The 21096-nt window shown below is 34.3% G+C and overlaps 1 protein-coding gene across 18 annotated transcripts in view; it reads left to right on the top strand.

Annotated features, from left to right (window-relative positions):
• Window positions 1–20568, top strand: part of C2CD5 (C2 calcium dependent domain containing 5) — a 100778-nt gene extending 80210 nt beyond the window's left edge. For 10 of the 18 annotated variants that reach the window (XM_078075745.1, XM_036119225.2, XM_036119230.2 and 7 more), the window contains 10 exons: window positions 788–849; window positions 1068–1166; window positions 1861–1950; window positions 2429–2516; window positions 3457–3543; window positions 13132–13182; window positions 14064–14165; window positions 15482–15672; window positions 18412–18558; window positions 19248–20568. In XM_078075745.1, the coding sequence (XP_077931871.1) occupies window positions 788–849; window positions 1068–1166; window positions 1861–1950; window positions 2429–2516; window positions 3457–3543; window positions 13132–13182; window positions 14064–14165; window positions 15482–15672; window positions 18412–18558; window positions 19248–19379 (1049 nt within the window). In that variant the 3' untranslated portion in view covers window positions 19380–20568. The remainder of the gene's footprint in view (window positions 1–787; window positions 850–1067; window positions 1167–1860; window positions 1951–2428; window positions 2517–3456; window positions 3544–13131; window positions 13183–14063; window positions 14166–15481; window positions 15673–18411; window positions 18559–19247) is intronic. The other 8 variants (XM_036119236.2, XM_036119240.2, XM_036119241.2 and 5 more) reach the window with 3 other exon arrangements.
• Window positions 20569–21096: the final 528 nt, after the last annotated feature.

Raw genomic sequence — 21096 nt, 5'->3', positions numbered from 1 at the left:
CAAACTGAGGGTTCTAGAGGAGAGGGGGATGGGGGGATGGGTTGGTCTGGTGATGGGTAATAAGGGGGGGCACGTATTGAATGGAGCACTGGGTGTTAAACGCAAACAATGAATTGTGGAACACTACATCAAAAACTAATGATGTAATGTATGGTGATTAACATAACATAATAAAATAAAATTAAAAAAATATATTTATGTTAGAACTTAGGTGAACTGAGGGGGCGCCTGGCTGGCTCAGTAGAGCATGTGACTCTTGATCTTGGGATTGTAATTTCGAGCCCCACGTTAGGTGTAGAGATCACTAAAAACTAAAATTTAAAAAAAAAAAGTAGGTGAACTAGATTTTTTTTTTTTTAAAGATTTATTTTATTTATTTGAGAGAGAGAGCTCACCTGCATGAGCAGAAGAAGGGGCAGAGAGGGAAAGGGAGAGGATCTCAAGCAGACTTCCCACTGAGCACAGAGCCTGTGGGGCTTGATCTCCCAGGACCCTGAGATCATGACCAGAGCTGAAATCAAGAATCAGATGCTTAACTGACTTGAGCCACCCAGGTGCTCCTAGGTGAACTGATTTTTAATTCTTTTATGTTCATACATTTAAAAAAAAACCCAAACTGGTAATTTGTTAAGATGGTCTAAAGCTTACTGAAGGTGTAGTGTTTTAGAAAAAAAGAATAAATAGATCTTATAGTTAGAATTCCATGTAATAAGTGAAAAATGTTATTCTTTAACATAAAAATAGATGAAATATTATCAAATAGTTTAACTATGATTTATTTTGACAGGCTTTTATAGTTGTAATACAGAAATTATGCCTGGTATAAATAACTGGACATCTGAAATACAGGTAAACCTTTCATAATTTTAAGCAAATACAACATAATGTAATTTTAGCAAGTTCCTTCTTAATATGTTTTCTCTTTGACCACCTTATTGCAACTAAAATGTTAGCCTTTTTCATACCACATTATTTATTATTACTCATTACTTGGCAGTTTTATCAACTGTTACAGTATTTAGTTAAAAATAATAAAATGACATGCTATTATATCTCCCCATATTTAGATGTTCACATCAGTAAGAGTAATCCGATTAAGCAGCCTTAACCTGACTAATCAAGCCCTTAATAAGAACTTTAATGATCTCTGTGAAAATTTGCTCAAGGTAGGAACCTTTTGACTAACTATATTTTAGTTAAATCTCCTAAGAATTATGAAATTAAAAAAGTGTGTATATTATCTGGAGTATCTTACACAGTTGTGGGTTGAATGATTTTTATTTACATATTGTATTAATCTTAACTCTCTCACTGGTTAAAATGCTAAAGCTGTCCTCTCCATCTTAATAAGCCACACTATTAAATACATTTTAAGTTATTTCATAATTTTAAGCTTCAGAGAAATCTATTGTATATGTGTAAATGAAAAATTTTTTCTTATATTTTTATGATTTATTGATAAATATGATTAAACCTATTGTCTGCTTAAATATTTAAAATAATGTAAGAATACACAAAATAGAAATGGACCAGCTTTGTTTTAATCTTTTAAACTTTTCTTTTGCCATGATATAATGTTCAGTGAAAAATCAGTTTTGAAAAATTTTTAGGGGCGCCTGGGTGGCTCAGTTGGTTAAGCGTCTGCCTTCAGCTCAGGTCATGATCCCAGGGTCCTGGGATCGAGCCCCGCATCGGGCTTCCTGCTCCGCGGGAAGCCTGCTTCTCCCTCTCCCACTCCCCCTGCTTGTGTTCCCTCTCTCGCTGTGTCTCTCTCTGTCAAATAAATAAATAAAATCTTAAAAAAAAATTTTTTTTTTTAAATTAAAAGGAGTGATATTACTAATATTTTCTGTTATGTAGAGCCTGTATTTTAAACTGCGGTCTATGATCCCCTGCTGCCTTTGCCATGTAAATTTTACAGTATCTCTGCCTGAAGATGAATTAATACAGGTAATTAAGATTCAGTTTATTATTAAAGAAGATTTCTAGCTTTTATCTGATGTTTTAATATTATAAATCTGCCATAATTGAATAAATATAAAGGATTTTACTTCAAAATATTTTTAAACAAACACACTAGAATGAATCAGACCACATATGTTTTATTTTTCTGAACTCCGAATTATCCAAAGGTAGAATCACATTTCTAGCATATATACAATAGGATGTATTCTTATGTGGGGTTTCTTCAGTCTCCATATTTTAGAGAAGGTACTTGAGCTCTTTCTGGAATATCTAGGGTTGGGTATATGTGTCAGACTCAGTTGTAGTCTAAATATCTGCGCTTATCTGTAATTCCGGTTCAGAATTTTAACTAGCAAAAGCAGATTAGCCAGTTAATATAAATTGTTCCATTGTACTGAAGATTTTTGAGAGACTTATTTTGTCAGTGATTATTTTGCTAATCATATTGTTTCTGTAATTCTAGGTTACAGTCACAGCAGTTGCAATAACTTTTGACAAAAATCAGGCTTTACAGACCACAAAAACACATGTTGAAAAGTCACTGCAAAGAGGTAAACCTGTGATGGATGGGAGCATAGTTAATGTTTATCTACAGTTATAGTTAAGTGAAAAAGGTAGATTAAATAAATGATTTGTTTCTTGAAGAAGAGATACTGTCACTTTTTCTGTTTATCTTTTTCAAGATAACTTTGTGGTTGACTTGGTATTTTTCAACGTCAATAGGTGGTTGACTGGTGTTTATTTACATAGAGAATGCTGCTATTTTTTAGACTTAGATTATAGCATATTCTGCGGTAATTTAGAGGTTTCTGTCCTAGGATCTCTGGGGAGGTCTTCAAGGCATTGAGAACCTACTGATGTAGTAAGCACCACGTATTTTTCTTAGGAAAGGTCCTCAGAGTTGTCCTTTATCCAGTAAAAATCTAGGAAGTACCATTTTTAATATATCCCAGAGAAACTCAAATTGTTAAAAATTGCTATGTGTTCTGAAAAAAGGAGAGGAAAATAGTATGCTTTCTAAAATTTAGGTACGTAGCAGCTAAATAAAATATTCACGATTAGTCTAAAATTTTTATAGATTACATTCTACATGTAAAGCATTGAATTAATGTTAAATAGAGATGTATTAAACAATTACGTTCAGATATTTATCAAAGAAGATAGAAAATAGCTGGTTTAAGTATCATAGAACCAGTATGGTACAAAGAATAGGATAATAATAGTTGTTATTGAGTTCTTATTATTTGGAAGGCATTGTGCTAAGAGATTTATACTTAGTATTTTTTCGAAGACTCACTACAGTCCTAGCAGGAAAGATAGCATCTTTCATCATCGTGCAGGTGAAGGATGGGTCTCCATGGGAGAAACCAAGAAGAAAATAACCAGAATAAATTGGATTTGGGGAAATATATATTTTATCCCAGATTCTTAATTTAAAAAAGTTAATACTAGATCATTACTAAATAACCAGTGTTTTTCTTGCCTCTCAAGCCTCTACAGATAATGAAGAACTTCTGCAGTTTCCACTGGAGCTCTGTTCAGATTCACTTCCTTCTCATCCTTTTCCACCAGCTAAAGGTTGGTTAAGTGAGGGAAATGCAAACACAAATCCTAGTTTCTAGTTCCTTTTACTTCTTCATCGTAGGCAGTTTTACTTAATCTTGAGATGAAGATTTATTCTTCATTCCCTCATTGTCTATTTCTTCATGTTCATACAGGGGAGAGAGTAATAATTCCTTTTATTTTAATTTCTCAGGTAATCTTATCATAAATTATTAAGGTTTAAGGAGCATCATGTGATGTTCCATTCTTATACTTCAAATGTATTAAAATTTTATTTTCAGAGATCTGGATTTCCCAAAGTAACTATTCACACGTGATCTATTGATATTTATATCTGGTAAGGTTTTTTCCAGCCACAATAGAAATTTTACAAAAATTTTTAGATTTTTATAGACAACAAAATACTGATTTTCTTCAGAAGAAATGTGGAGAGAGGTTTGGGTTGGGGTAGTACAAGTGAGAAAGGGATGAGCTGTCTTTTGAGTGTCTTGGTTATTATTGAGGAACATTGTTATGTACTTAAAAGATACTGCCATATTTTCAAATGCAAAATGATAGTCTCTTAACTTAATAGCAGTTAAATCTACCTAGATCTGTACTAATGGGAGGTAGTATTTTCTATTTCTCTTCTGATTTCAGGGCAATTTTTATTATACGAATTTTCAGAATTACTATACCTTATTTCGTAGCATTAGTTATGATACAGAATAGTTTTATATTCACATTGCATCTATGTCAATAGAATCTTTACTAAATTAGTGCAAAGCCTGTTTATGTATGTAGATAAATAGATCTTGTCTCATATTTTGAAGATGAAAAGATAAGCTACTTTCAGATTCTGAACTTTCTAACATGGTAACTGTGGTCTTCTTTCTTTTTTTATCTAAACTAAAATTCTAATTTAGAACTCGATAGAGAATTTTAGCATAATTGAACTCCTTGAAAGAACAGAGAGGAAAAAATCAAATCCAAAGATAATTTGAGTTCAGATTTATAAATTAAATGCAGCTTCCAGAACAAAAAGAACTGTGAAGAATCTTCCTTAGAACTGGGTAGACAGAATTTTTTTAAAAAACACGTACTTTATACAGAAACTTGTATTTAACACAAGGTTAATTCCAAATCAGTTTTAGGTGTTGTTTCGTTTGTCCTTACCCTGCAATGGAAGGGGTGCGATGTGGCAAAATCTAATCAGCAACAACAAAAGTCTAATCAGCAACAACAAAAAAATTTGATCAATTGCTAATATATAGGTATATATATTTATGCAGATCGGGTCCCTATTAGCTCACTTTTACCTTGTTAATCATTACTGATTTCTGCAGAAGATTGGATTTAAATTCTGTAAATTTGTCATATCTACATTGATACCTTGCGGTTTCTGCATTAGCTTTCAAAATGTTTTCAAAGGTCATTAGAATTCGTGCTTGTGGGTCATTAGTCTATTTTGTACAAATGATACTCTGAACTGAAGAACAACAAAAGAAGAATTTGAGTAGAGTAAGTCCTATCTGAACAGTACTTAAAATATTGCAATTTATTTTGTAGTGTGGAGAGGGGCCATAAAGTGGAGTAATAAAGTAGCAGACCTCGATTCTCTTCTCAGTTCTGCTACTGATAGTGTGAGAACTTGGCCCAGTAACCTCTAATAAGCCAGTTAAGCCTCAGTTCCTCATCTGTAAAGTGTGAAAAGATTAAGATTCTCTCTACCCTTTAAAATTCTGGTTCCTTGGGTTTCTGTGGTTTATGGTTTTTCAATAATTAACATGTTTCTATTATTAAAAACAAATCAAAAACCAATTAATCAAAATCAAAAGCTAGTGTTACATTAAAAATTTCCAAATAGCTTCAAATCTGTTAAACCAGTAATTTTTAAACTCTGCTTCTCCAAAAGGCAGGGTGGGAAGGGAGCTGAGGGGAGAGTGGAGGAGTGAGAGGATGGGTCTCTGGACCCCCTTCCTACCCTTGAATAGAGCAGCTTTGATTCAGTATGCTTTTATTTATTGATTTTCTGTATGTGATTTTGTTGTAAGACAGAGTTTCAAAAAGTTTGAAAACCACTGAATCAGATCGTGCTGCCATCATCATCATTTTCATAGTGTTCAATAGCATTACATCTAATACTAATATATATAAAACTTTTTTACTAAGTATTAACTGCAAAACTTATGTGCTTTTCCTTGAATATTACATTTTAAAATCATCAGTAAACACTAAATAGTTTACCTGTACCTTTTTATAAATAGTTGTGTAAATTGTAGTTTACATTGCATGCTTATTTACTGTCTTTGCTTTCTCAAGTCTTTTCAGGAGGACATGGGCTATCCTAAATATACTTGAAAAAGTTATCACAAAGTATTTTGGAAGATTTGAGGATAGGAGGGGTTTTGAAAAGGTCTGAAAAATGTAATAGAGTGTAATATATGAATGTAGTAATTGAGTATTGTAACATGAAAGGTTTTAAATAGAGAATAGAAATATGTGGCAGAAGTTAAGCTTAGCAATTTAGAAGTAACAAGCAAGAGAGGAAGGTAAGGGTGCTAGGAATAAATGCTCAAAAAATTTCTCTATTATATACAACCACAAGAGGCTTAAAAGTTAACTGCTAATATTGATAAGTAAATAAATATATAGTTTTTATGGTTTTGTTAGGTCAGTTCGCTAAGCTGATGGAGCTTTTTCCTTTTCTTTAAATTCTGAAAACTTTGAATCCTAATTTATTTTTCACATTCTTATTACAAATTTGGTGATTTATTAAAATTTTTCTTTTATGTTGACAGAGTAGTTTCAAGAGCTAAGCACAGTATATATTAATACTTCCATCTTTTAACTTGTAGATAAACCTTTCTGATAATTATCTTTTTATGTTACTGAAGATGAGTGAATATTATGTGAAGAAAAGATGCTTCAATTACATGTATCCTAATTCACTGTGTAGAGTAAGCCTGGGCCTGAATTGTCCATCCATGTTCAATTTTTTCCTTTCATCTTTGGTTATATTTAGTTTCGTTTCTCAAGGTAACAAGAGAGTTTGATGTTGGTTTGGTTACCTTGCTCTAAGTATTTGATTTTTCTGATTTGAAATATTAAAAGGTGCTGAGCCTGAGTAATTTCTTCCAGGAAATTATCATGTGAAGGTCATCAAAATTCTTGATGAATACTAAGGAAAATAGATGATTGGCATCAATGTAAATTACTTATATGAGGCTGTATTATGAGAAAAAGGAGGTATAACAAACTTTTTACACCACTCCCATGATGTTTTTTCCTCATCATTAATGTCTGTACTTTAGTTTTCTGAATATTTACTACTTTACTCTGAAATGGTTTTAAGAGACTTTAAAAAAAAATGTTATCAAGGGATAGAGCAAATACAGTGAAAATGGAGAATCTGAGTGACAGTAATCTGGGTGAAAAGTAAAAAAAAATAAGATTTGTTTTACAGACTGTAGTTGATCTCAAAAATTTCATATGCATGTAGTTTTTATAGAAGGTTAGCATATTATTTTTGATACATGTCTAAAGACCTAAATCTCAGTATCTTAGATACCATACTGTGGGGCTTAAGATCTTAGATAAATGTGTGTGAATCATGTGCCACTATAAATATTTCAAGTACTTTATAAGTTCAATCTATAATAGGATAATAGTTTTTTAAAATTAAAATTCTGAGAGTTTAAGCCTTTAAAAAGGTTTAATTAAGTCAATTTAGTTTTTATATACTGTTGGGTGAAACTGTATAGAAGAAAAGTCTTTTATACCAACTTTGTTCCTGCTTTCGTTTTGCTTTATGCTGGAGTGATAGCCTCACGTTCGATGGCATAATAGGCTGGCAGGAGTACTCTTTTCATTAAGCAGCTGCCGATTAATGTGACAAGCATAGGCCAAAATCTGGATTTCAGTATAAAAATAAAACCCTCAATACATTGTACTCCATAATTAGGTATCACATTTGAAGTTTTTTTATCTTTATTTTTATTGAGGCTATAAGGGTTATTTTTTTGTTAAGCCAAATTTGATTAAAAGGTAGTTTAATTTTTTAAATTTAATGACTTGCCTTACATTTTTTAAGCTAGTGATTAGAAATATAAACCTATAAAAACTACAAGAGTTAGCTTTTATTTTATCCTGCCAATGAATGGTTCTAAATTCTTAACAACTATTACACAATTCTTTGCACAAACTAAAAATGTCTTTATGTATTAACAATTCATTGCATGTCTGTTTTTTCTCTCTTTTTAAAATGTACTTTATTGGGGCGCCTGGGTGGCTCAGTCGGTTAAGCGTCTGCCTTTGGCTCAGGTCATGGTCCCGGAGTCCCAGGATCGAGCTCTGCATCGGGCTCCCTGCTCAGCGGGAGGCCTGCTTCTCCCTCTCCCACTCCCCCTGCTTGTGTTCCCTCTCTCACTGTCTCTCTCTCTCTCTCTGTCAAATAAATAAATAAAATCTTTAAAAAAAAAGGGGGGGGCATCTGCCTTTGGCTCGGGTCATGATCCTGGGGTCCTGGGATTGAGCCCCGCAGCAGGCTCCCTGCTCTGCGGGAAGCCTGCTTCTCCCTCCCCCACTCTCCCTGCTTGTGTTTCCTTTCTCGCTGTGTCTCTCTCTGTCAAATAAATAAATAAAATCTTTAAAAAAACAAAACAAAACATAAAATTATTTTATCATTATGACCAAATGGTAGCAAAAATAAAAAGTGCTGAAGTTCTCCATGTTATTGATGTCCCCAACAATTAGTAAGAAGTCCTGAAAGGAGAGAGATGCTGAGGGGAAGGAGATTGAAGGGAAAATAAAGTAAGGAGTGGAAAACGTATGAGAAACTTATCCCAGACATGGGAAGGAAGGAAGGAAAGAGAAAATTGATGGAGGAGTAGAGATAAGGAATCTTCGCTTCTTCAAGGCAGCTTGAGTTCAGTGAAATCCAGAGTCTGAGGAAGAGGGAGTAAGCAACAAAGAAAATTGAATTGGGTTACTAACGAAAATTGGCGTTATTTGGAAGAGAAAATCTGAAGGGTACGAGGGAGGGGAGAAGTTGCCTGGAAACAGAGGCAGGAAAATAGAAGATGGGGATTGAAGAAAAGTGGTTTAGGCTGTTGTACACCTTTAGCTGGAAGCTTTAATGACCCAAATGGAGAAGCTAATTGTGTTTGTCATCTAATGTATGTATTGTGATGGTAGTTGAGTTTTTCCCCTTAGTGGGCTATGCAGATTGAAGCTATTTATATTTTTCTCTATGCTTTAATACTTTTTAGCTATAATATGGCAATTTCATCATCAATCCACCAATATTTGAATACCATTATGGACAAGGTTTATACACATAATTTGTTTAAGTCCGTCATTAAGTCAGATTTTATAGTTATAGGACATAGCTAATCAGTGCATTATAGATTGATGGAAATGCCAAAAGAGACATAAAACCAAATTTTGATCATAATAACTTAAAACTGAGAATGTTTAGGGACCTGGGTGGCTCAGTCAGTTAAGCGTCTGACTCTTGGTTTCGGTTCAGGTCATGATCTCAGGGTCCTGGGATCGAGCCCCATGTTGGGCTTTGCATTCAGTGAGGAGTCTGCTTGAGATTCTTTCCCCCTCCCCCCATGCCCGCTCTCTCTCTCTAATATAAATAAAATCTTTTTAAAAAGTTTAAAATACAAAGCCCAAGAATGTTTTATTTTTTTAATTTTTTTAAAGATTTTATTTATTTGAGAGAGAGAAGCAGACTCCCTGCTGAGCAGGGAGCCAGACATGGGGCTCCATCCCAGGACCCCAGGATCGTGAACTGAGCTGAAGGCAGATGCTTAACCCACTGAGGCGCCCCTGTTTATTTTTTAAAAAAACAATTTATTTTTAAAAAGATATTATTTATTTGAGATAGAGCGAGAGAGAGTATGAGCAGGGGGCAGAGGGAGAGAACATAGCAGGGGGCAGAGGGAGAGAGAAGCAGACTCCCCGCTGAGCAGGGAGCCCGGTTCGGGGCTGGATTCCAGGACCCCTGAGATCACAACCCAAACAGAAGGCAAGCGCGCTTAACCTACTGAGCCACCTAAGTGCGCCCCCCTACCCCCGCCCCCGAGAATGTTTAAATAACTAAATAAAGTATACATTTTTAAAGACTTCAGATTGCATATGTTTTCTTTTAAGTAGGCTCCATGCACGTCATGGGGCTTGAACTCACAACCCCAAGATTAAGAGTTATATGCTGTAGGCACTGAGCCAGCCAGGCGCCCCAGATTACATATATTTTAATCTGCCAGAGAATCTTCAGAAGTTTCAGGAACTTTTTTTAGTTTTAGTAATTTTCTTAAGATGACCAGATAAGATTATCTCAGATATTTTTTAATTATTCACAACAAAGATGATCTGTAAATTCTAATGATATAAAGTGAACAACTTGTCAGAGGAGTTAGTGATCAGCGTAGAGCTTTATCATAGCCAGCTGATACCTTTGTCATTTGTTATGACTATTTAGAAGAATGGAGAAGTCTCAAACTTCAGAAGCACTGGAGCATGTATAATTGAGGGAGGAAGAATCCTTGCCACATTGTTTTCTGTTGGTCATCAATATGCTCATTTCTACTCAGCTGCTTTTAACCTAGGTTGGTCCCCCTCCCCACTGACAGGCCTTGTTAAATATTGTTAGAGTATACTAAAAGAATAATAAAATCTTATGTTCTTTTTGCCTTGCTGACTTTCTAGGGTTGTTCATTTATAGGTAACAGGGTTATCACCTACTGGTGACTTTTTAATGGAGCAAAATAATCATTTTCTTGTATCCATTGGGAAAGGAAATTGTAAGAGACGTGGGCTGCTGTGTGGCTTGACTGAGACTTTCTGCAGCAAAATGGGGGGAACCTTACATAAGAAGTGTTTGTCTCAAACTCTTCTACATAGATGAGGCTGACAATGGGCATTAGCTCCTCAACAAAGCCCAAAAGATGTTAGTAAGATTTCTAATCCTGAATATGAAATATGTTGTCTTTTTTTTTTTTTTTTTTAGAGATTACATATGGGTTTATTTCTTTTTCACCATAATTACTAGTGTATCAATGAGCCAGACAGCTAATACCTGCAATACCTTCTGTTTTGAGAAGCCTATTACCTTGGAAGCCAAACTGTAATTGGAAGAGCAGAGTGACTGAGAATCTGAGGTCATTATATACCTGAGGTATTCAAATGTCTGAGGTGCCAATGTTCAGCTGTTCCCAGGACCATCTCATCTTGGGCCTTTTCTCTGAGAGAAAAATTAAGATCCTAGCAAACATGTTAGATGAACCTGCTCTCCTTAAGTGAGATTAAAAAAAAAAAAATCATCTATTTTAACCTTTCCCTTAAGCATATCTGCAATTTACAAAGGGAAGAAAGAGAGAGAGAGAAACAGACTCTTAATTATAGAGAACAATCTGATGGTTACCAGTGGGGAGGGGAGTGAGGGGATGGGTTAAATAGATGATGGGGATTAAGGAATGCCCTTGTAGTGATGAGCACTGGATGATGTATGGAACTGTTGAATTACTATATTGTGTAATTGAAACTAATATAACACTGTATGTTAACTGGAATGAAAATAAAAACTTAAAAATTAAAAAGAATATCTGCAATTTAAAAACTTTTTTTTTTCAGATATTAATTCAAATACATTCATATGTGGAGGCAGGGAAAAGACCCACTTCTCCACCCTTTGTAAAATTTTTTGGGAAAAGTAATAAATGTGCATGGTGAAAAATTCAAATCTTACCAAAAAATCATACAGTCCAAAATCAAACTCCCTTCTCCATTCATTTCCCTTTTCAAGAGGCAACTACCCTCAATCAGCTTTATTGTCTGTCTTTGCAAAGATACTGTTTTTTATTTAAAAAAAAAAAAAAGTATTTTACAGATCATTGTGTACTTTTTTTTCACTTGTTATTTAGAGATGAGAGCAGATACTTTGTACATGTTTAAGCTCTTGTTGTGGACATTTGTCATTAAGTTATACACAGTTGCTACTGGGGAATTTCATATTACCCAGATAATACTGAGATATAGAAGACGGTTTCACTTTAGTAATTTTCACATTATTTTTTAGCTTTTGCCCCCTGTTCCCTCATTTTAAAAACTTGGACAGAATTCCTAATGCCCACTATATTTTCTGTAAGTCTGTACTCTCCAAGTCTGTACTGCATAGGACATAGGAGAGCCCTGGGACTCTCCCGGCATTCGTAAGCTTGGGTAAGCATTTGCTGTCCCAGCTTCTGCACTACAGCCTTTTTCAGTGCTGAACTAGCTGTCCCTAGAGATGTGGTAAGCTTCTGAATGTCAGTTCTGTTCTGGTCTCCTTCCTGTCGGTTCCATCTCCTTCCGGGTTCTAAAGCTCCTCAGGATCCTGAATCAGGGAGGACGTTTTCTTGCCTAGATCTTCAGTCTGAGGGCATGATGGTCAGGGCACATCCATAGCATGGTACCCTCACAGTCATTTTGTGGATCCTGCCTAGTGATCCCATTTACTCAACAGCCCAGTATTATAAGAGGAATGACAGTCACTATACACTTTCCAGTATTAGCTAGTGGTCACTTGCTTTATAAAAATGGGAAGAGGGGGGAGTATGAGAGATACTCCCATTGCACCCAATTAGCAGAAACCTGTACAAATCTTATTTTTAAAAGGTATAACTTTTATTAATTTAAGAATATTACCAAAAGATTAACACATTAAGCAGAGATAAAAATATGTATTTACTTAATTTATAAGTTTAAAAAAAAACTGGGTGACTGAAATTATTGTTTTTTTTTTAGTTATTTCTAACTCAGCAACACAATTCTTTCAGTTATAAAATTCTTTGAAACAAAAATTCAAATATGCTAATGTAGGTAGAGTCTGAACTTTAAAAAATAGATTATGAAGTTTTTTTTATTAGTGCTGTTTAAATTTGTACAATACTTTAAATAGCGATAATAAAAATACTAAGGAAAATTCTGGATGCTCCTTTTACAAGGTTACTGGAAAGGGAGTGATTCCAGTTTGGGATCTAGTTCTATCTGTGGGGAGCACTTTTTAGTTCTATGACGTCTTGATACCACCAGAGGGAGCTGTTGATAGTGAAGTCCCTGAATGAAGGGGGGTTGGCGAGGGGGAGGGTTATGGCTAGTAAGTAAGCAGTTTGTGTTTATCTGTGAGACATAGGTCATTGCCTGGTCTGTAATTTTTAATCTTATTGGCTCCTCCCCCCCACACACACAAACATTTTCCTTCCATGTTTCATTTCAGATTTTCTTCCTAATACATTGATGCTTTTCTCTGCTCAGTTTTCTCACCCTGCTTTCATCCTACTAACATTTGTTACTATGTTTATATTTTCTCATGTCTATAATGTTTCTGAAACTCCTCTTGTGTTACAGTAACAAGTAGTCTTCCTTGGCATGATATTTATTAACTGAGCTAGTTTTCATAAATCAATAGAAACTGCATTTAAAACCTAAATACTTCTATTTGGTTTGCTTTTTATAATGAAGCCATAAAGATTTCCTCTTATTCATCTGGCTTATAGAGGTATTAACAAACAGCAAAGAAGAGATACTGGCTTGTACTTAGCATTCAAGCTAATGTTGTTCATATTGTCTTATTAGAACACCTGGAGAGTGCAAGTTCTAACTCAGGTATACCAGCTGCACAGAGAGGTGAGTTTGTCTAATTAAGCAAATAGTCACCAAAGGTGTGAAATTCTAGTGTGGTGGTGCATAAACATACAGACATTGGAGAAATGCACTGGACAGTGGAATAGACACCAAAACGTGGCTTTATTATAGTTAGAATGTGTCTTTTAAAATATTAATTAAACTAATATTTACATTTTTAGCATTTTAATAGTTTCCCTGTTTCTAAAAATAAAATCTTAGCTCTTTAACATTTTTTAGCTCAGTAATAGTAAAAGCTATTTTTTTTAAAAAGGAGAACTTGTTAGACTCCCACCTGCCTCCCCACTCAATGTCATCAGAAGCTTTGTTGCCAAAATCAGATGTGAAAACAGAATATTGACCAAAGTGACCCTTTGGCTTTCCTGTTACTGATGGTAGAAAGAATGTGTTTTAATAAAAGATAAGTCAACTAGTAATTTTTTAAAATGTATTCTTCAGCATTTGATTCTCAATATTTTTTTTGATTTTAAGGTAAAAATAGGGAAGAATTATTCACAAAGTTTGAATTGTAAATTAAAGTTATAAAATATAGACAGTTAAAACACTGTAAAGTAAAAAGAATGGGAAATAAAGTTAAAGCAATGTATGGTCCTTTCTGTTAGACCTTGTTTCCATTTCCCCTAAGCGACCACACCACTATGATATCGCCAAAAACGCTCAGCCAGCTAATTGAGAACTTGGTTTTGGACAAATCAGTGTCTAAAGCTTGACTCTTTACTGTCTCTCATATCTGACTTGAAAAGGACCATTCTTTTTCTAAGTTACAGTTAAATTACGTCATCAGAAGGAGTGTTATGACGAGTAAGAGACGTCATCCATATTTTTTCTTTGTTTTTTCTTTTGTTTTCTGTCTGTGTTTTCAGCAACGTCAGTTGATTACAGTTCCTTTGCAGACAGATGCAGCAGCTGGATAGAGCTCATTAAACTGAAAGCTCAGACCATAAGGCGCGGATCAATTAAGACAAGTAGGCGGATGTTTCTACCACATTATGATCTGAGAAGCATATCCCTGATTTCCCAGTGGTGAAGGCTAGACCTTACTACCCAGTAATAACATTGCCAATCAATCATGTATTGGAGTGTGAAAGCTGCAGACTCTAATGGTCACTTAGCAAAAGTTATTGAAGGGCCTTTAGATTTGTTCATTTTAACTGTACAATTGTTTTTAAAATTTTACTTTGTGTGAAGGTATTCTTAAAAGTGTATAAATAGATATTATATCCTTCTAATGGAAGGAAATTATGAGCTCTCTTATTGAAGAGACATTCTTCCAGGACCCAAGCTACTATGTAGTAGATGGCATCTGTTAGTTTACTAAGAGTGATATCCAAAGGGCTAAAAGAATGAGGTATTTCTGAATAGAAAGTAGTTAATTCTTATCTCACTGCTAGAATCAGCATCATTACTTACATGCTGTTTATACTCCATGTGTTTTGGTAGACTCTGAGGTAAATGTATTTGAGTGAAAGAATTTACATTAAAAAGGAGGTAACGATGTTTTAGAGGAAAGATCACAGGATATGGAACCAGCCAGATCTGGTTTGGGATCCTAGAAGTGTCATTTTAATAGCTGTGTGACCTTGGACAAGTTATTTAACTTCTCTGAGCCTCAGTTTCCTCATGTGTAAAATGGGGATAATAATACCTATGTTGCTGGGTTGTTATAAGGATTAGATATATATACATATATATGTCTGGCTTATGTTAGTTACTTGTCAAGTGGTAGCTATTTTTATGTTACTTTATAAACAATCAGCTTTTAGACAGCCAAGGTCATTTGTTAAGTTTTTAAAATTATGAGTTTGATCAAAAAGGTTCGGAGAAGAAACCTATTACAACTAGTTAACATAAGGTTTATCTACAAGTTGACAATGATGAAGTCGTCTGAAAAAGATGGAAAAAACTGCACTGGGAAATATAACAACTTTCACACTCTCTTTGTAATAATTTGTTCCTACAGCAGATAATTTTTAATGCTCTACTGCTTTTTCTTTTTCTTCACTTTATAACGATCATTGTGTGTGTAGCTACACCGCATCAACATTTTCTTTTGCAGGAATGCCATTTTTCTTCCAAAAGAATTCCATTCCAGCATTTCCTCTTAAGTTATTCTTTCCCTCTCTTTTTAATTGCATGCAGTGCATGATAATTTCTTTACTTTCATGACATGGCTTAGCCTCACAGACAGCTGAATGTTGTCACCACTTATTTGGAAACCTTAGGGAATAATTGAGTTACCAACACCTGATCTTGATGTTTTTTCTTCTTTTTCCAAATTTAGCTGTGACAGTTGAAAAAGCAAGTCCTATGGGTGAAGGAAATTTCCGGAACCGTTCAACTCCACCTTGTGCAAATACTACAGTTGGGGTTGTTAAGATGACACCTCTTTCTTTTATTCCTGGAGCAAAAATAACTAAATATCTTGGGATAATTAACATGTTTTTTATTCGGGAAACCACTTCTCTTCGTGAGGTAATTTTATAACATTGTTTTTATGAATTTTCTGATTGAAGACATTAGTAACAAAACCAAACAAATTCCAGATTGTTATTTTTTGCCAAAGTAATCACATACGCATGCGCATACCCACACCTTTTTGTTTTGTTTTGTTTTCAATAACCTGTATGGATTGATTCTAGATTAGACTTACTAAATTTCATATAGCACCTAGTATTATCACAAGAGTTATGTTGGATTTAATTTCATTTATTATTAGAAATCCCAGATCCTTATCATATGATAAATAAAACAAGTAAATCGATCTATATTTGATTAGAGATTTGAAACAGCCTGAAAGAACAGCTTAGTTTTCTGTTATTTGTCTGAGATATATTTAAATAACAGTTTTTAAGGCCTTACATTTAGAAATCATAAGGGACTATATTATAGATAGATGTCTGTGGGGATAGTTTATCATTTTCTCTCCCTGAAAAAGAATGCGGCCACTCATTTTATTCCCACCTCTCCAAAAGTACATGAGAATGCCGTTTATTCAAATTCTTACCTCATACTGTATAACCGTAGTTATAAATGTTTTGATGTGGTCAAATTTAAGAATTACAGTCAGCCTATTATATCTTTAATTACACAGGAATTTAAATTCAAGAAAAAAATTATATTTATATTGTGTCTTACGTTATGAAATAAGGCTAGAGCAAATTAATATTGTGAATAGGGAAATTTTTTATTGAATAGGTATGAAACCCAGTAAACTCTTGAGCAGTTTGTATTTTTTAAAAGTGTGTGCATTATAAAGATGACTTAATTATGCTTTTTTCCCATTGTCTCACCATCAGTGTTTCTATACTTTCTTAGAAATAATAGCCCTCATGCTATTTTTTTAAGTAGGCTCCATATGGGGTTTGAACTCATGACCCTGAGATCAAGATCTGAGCTGAGATCAAGAGTTGGACTTTTAACTCCCTAAGCCACCCAGGCACCCCAGCCCTCATACTATGTTTTAATATCGTGCTCACCGTCCTGTACCTGGCACAGTGCCTGGCAGAGTAGACATAGTTATTTTTGTGTAAATGAAGGAATGACTTCTGACAGATTGGTTAGATGTTTCCTTTATGATACATTAGGTTTTAAATCATATTCTAATTGTGTTGAGATGGAAAAGACACTTAATATATTCTCAAAACCCTTTTTAATATAGAATTAAAATAGGTGACACTTTTAAGCCCATTTAAGTTTGACAAAGTTGGGTGTGAGAAGCTGGTATAGATTGGTGAATTAACTTTCCAGTTGCTCTTAATAGTACATGGATATTGCATTATTGTAGTCCATAAAATTTTATTTCCTAAGTGCCTTCTCTACTGCTTAAGCAGCCATACCCCAAAATGTTGCTTCATAGTAGATTTCCTTTCAACAGAGATTTGTAATATTAACTGGATGGCATAATATCCCAAATTTATTCATTGCTTGATAAGTTATTTGCTTTCTATTATGTAATCTTCTAAGAATTACCCCTCTGTAGTCTTTGTTACTCTGCCATCAGAATTTCGAGATTTAAAAGGCAGGAGGAAAACAGATACAAGTAAAAGAAAAAAAATGTACTGAGCTATGACTGAGTTGGAGGTAGGCTGAAATACCTCAATTCCTTAATTACGAAGAGCTACCTTTATATGTAGGATCTATATATAGGATCCTCTGGCTTTTTAGTAAGGTGTGATCTGGTCAAATGTTTTTTTTAACAGTGCATTAAATTTTGCCCTTAACTTCCAGTTTAAAGTTGGAAATTTCTTCCTTGACTGTAAATAACCTCCAGTAGAATTCATGGAAAACTTAGGTTCTAAAGCGTTTTAGGCTCTCTGCTAGACTTTGGTTTCTGTTTTATTTTTGAATACTGAAAACATTCCCTAAACTATTGGATTTCATTTCCTAACAAATATGTATGGAATGCTTAGTGTGTGTACCTATTGAACTAGGTGCTAGCTTATAGTTATGAGCAAAACAGATGGCAGCCTCTGACCTGATGGAATTGACAGTCTAGTGAAACAGAGCATGGTGAACATGCAACAAATAATCATGTAACTAATGTATAATTACTAGTGATAGTAATATAAAGAAATACAACAGAGGCTATCAGAGAATTCAACTGGGGAACTTAATTTAGATCTGATAGTTAGGGAACATTTCTCTGAGAAAGTTACATATAAACAGGGACCTGAAGAATTGAGTAAGAGTTATCCTGGTGGAAAATTGGGTGAGGAACCTTCAGAAACAGCATGTACAGCATGGACCTGAGGCAGGAAAAGTGCTTTGATAGGTTTGAGAAACTGATAAAAAGGCAAGTGTACCTGGAACATGCTTCAGAATGGGAGAGATGGAGAGCAGAGCAGTTTTATTGTTTATATTTACCTTCAATTTCTGTGAGTGATAGGAATGATTTGATGGAGACGTTGACGTTGGAGAAACAGTTTGAATTCTTGCTCTGCCATTTTTTATTACCTATGTGGTCATTGTCATGGGCATATGACACATTCTCTGACATCAGTTTCATCATCTGTGAAGTAAGGATATTAATCCCCATCACAGACATGTGTTCAGTAAAGGTTTGTTCATTCATGTAACAAATCCCTGTTATGAGGGAAATTAAAATGATCCATCCATTATATTAAGATTATTTAAGATTTTTAATATATATATTTTTGGCATTTTATATACATTCATGTCTACAGTTTGATTTTCTTTCATATTATTTTCTAGGAAGGAGGAGTCAGTGGTTTTCTCCATGCTTTTATTGCTGAAGTGTTTGCAATGGTGAGAGCTCATGTTGCTGCATTAGGAGGGAATGCTGTTGTCTCCTACATAATGAAGCAGTGTGTCTTCATGGAGAATCCAAATAAAAACCAGGTGAGATGTAGTCAAAAACTTCTTTTGGGGGAACCTGAGGATTTCCCTCCGCTATGGCTTTCCCATCTCCCACCCTCCCCCCAACCTCCACCAAAGAGAATTGCTCTTCAGAACTTTTTGTTTCTAGATGCTTGAAACATGTTTTAACAAATATATTAATAACCATGGTCATATATAGATCAGATGCTGTTTTCACATCTGGGTATTCTTAAATACCTCTGGAAGTTTAGCTCCTAAGTTACTGTGAGAGACAACCTTTAGTTTGGACTATGATCTGTCTAGTTTTAATCGCCGTAGTGGTACGTAGTGGTACGTCCCGATTATTATTCCTAATAAATACTTCTGTTAGTGGGGGCAAAGAATTGTTGCTTGGGGGCAAAGAATTGTTGCTTAGGATTAATTTTAGAATAAATTCCTTTTATCAATATTGTTCATATAATAGCTCACTTAGAATTGTTAAAGTTTCCTTTAAAAAATTTAGTTCTATCAGTGGGGTTTTTTTGAGTTTCCTTTCTTGTGAGTTGCCTTCTTTTTTTTCCCTTTGTTCATTTTTCTATTGGGTTGTCTGTCTTTTCCAAGTGACTTAAAAGCCTGTGCTTTTTCAGCTATGTAGCACTGGCCCTAAAATAACAGAAAATTATGAGCAGATTGTTGGGTTGGTGATTGAACATTTCCTGTTGTTTGTATAGGCACAGTGTCTTATAAATGTAAGTGGTGATGCAGTGGTTTTTGTTCGTGAATCTGAATTAGAAGTGGTGTCAACTCAGCAGCCTACTACCAACTGCCCCCCATCATGTGCTGGAGGAGAAGTTACAACCTGAAGTAAATCAGAAAGAGCTCAACTCAATGAAATCCATCTGTCTCCATTGTTTTGTCTTTAATTATCTTACTGGACTTTTAAAAATGAACTTAATTTGAGATAATTAAGAAAGAATTGGTACATTATGAGTAGATTTGATTTATCTGGAATCTCTTGGAGGCATGAGAATTCTCAAATCTTGATGTTTTGTTTGCCAGTCCTAGTCAGGCCCCATGGAATCTTGACTCCTCACTAAGTTCAGATAGATTTCTCGGAGAACTGTAGCAGAGATGGAAGTTATTGGTAATTTATGTTGACTTAAATAAAATCATACTTAGAAATAAAATGGTCAAATTATCAAAATTATAATAGCTATCCTAGTGTAATTGAGAGAAACTAAGAAATTTACAAATTGTCAATGAATAAAAAAATCTGATTTGAGGAATGTGTGTGAAAATGCAGAAAAGTTTTGAGAACACTATGTGGGTTTCCTAATATGTTTTATTTTGAGAACAACTGAATTTGGAATTTGGTAACAACCGAAAGGAAGAGTGCTTCAGCCATCTTTTAAAAAGAAGTTAAAATTCTGCAACTTGTATCCATACTGTGTCCTAACTACTGTAAAAGAAAAAGTAATTTATTAGAGCCAGTGTCCTTCCATTGAAAGTTCTAATAATGTCTGTAAGGAGGGAGGAAAAAACTATTTAATTTTGTAACTGGCCAAATTTTATTAGTGTTTAATTTGTCTAGAAGAGGCTTGGCTTCAACTGGAAGGAAAAGGTCAGTGAATTTTGTTGAAGTAGTTAAGGTATAATTGATCTAGTAGGAGCATAAAATTATTTCTGATAGAATCATACTGCACTCCTACCAAATAAACAGAATTATATCTTAGGGATTTTTGATGGTGAGTTAGATTGTATTTGGCATAGAATTTGGAAATGTAACTTGAATGTAAGTATGCTGCAAAGTGTTGAATGTATACATAGAAATACTTTTTCTGTCAATGCCAAATACCTATTGTAAATGAACCATACAAAGTACATTCCTCCTTTGCACAATAAAATTTCTTTATAAAACTTACGGTTTTGCTCTTTCAGGATAACAAACTACCCTAAAGATTAGGAGTCATTTCCTTGTTATCACAGGTGTCAATATTTTTCTGTATTTTGTTTACAATTTTATTTTTTAAATAAAAAGTTTATAAACTGGAATATTGCTAAATCTCTTGTTTGCCTCCTTTGTGTAGTGTAGTACTGCCAGTAGTCTGAAATCACTTTCCATCTGGTCACCTCCATTCATTCCTGCAGTCAGCGAACATCCATTGTGTAGCTACTGTAATCCTTGGGGCACTTTCATGGTCTTTGGTCGGTAGGTATTCACATTCAACAACTACTGAATGCCTACTAGATCCCAGTGCACAGTTTGAGGCAGTGAACAAAACACGCTTAAGTTCCTATGATCACGGAGCTTATTTTCAGTGGCCACACAAGTAAATAATTTGTAAAATGTGCTGTGTGTATGTATATATATGTGTGTGTATATATATATACTATACATACTATTCATATATATGTGGTATATATATGTTTATGTATATGTATATACACACACTATAACAATTGCTAATGTTAATGTTTACTGAATGCTTACTATATGCCAGGCAATACAATATATATATATATATATATATATATATATATATAATTTTAAAGATTTTATTTGTCAGAGAGAGAGAGAGC

Source organism: Halichoerus grypus, chromosome 6 (assembly GCF_964656455.1).
Source record: "Halichoerus grypus chromosome 6, mHalGry1.hap1.1, whole genome shotgun sequence".
Lineage (NCBI taxonomy): Eukaryota > Metazoa > Chordata > Mammalia > Carnivora > Phocidae > Halichoerus > Halichoerus grypus.
The sequence above is the reverse complement of the archived record's forward strand: the minus strand, read 5'-3'. Positions and strand labels throughout refer to the sequence as shown.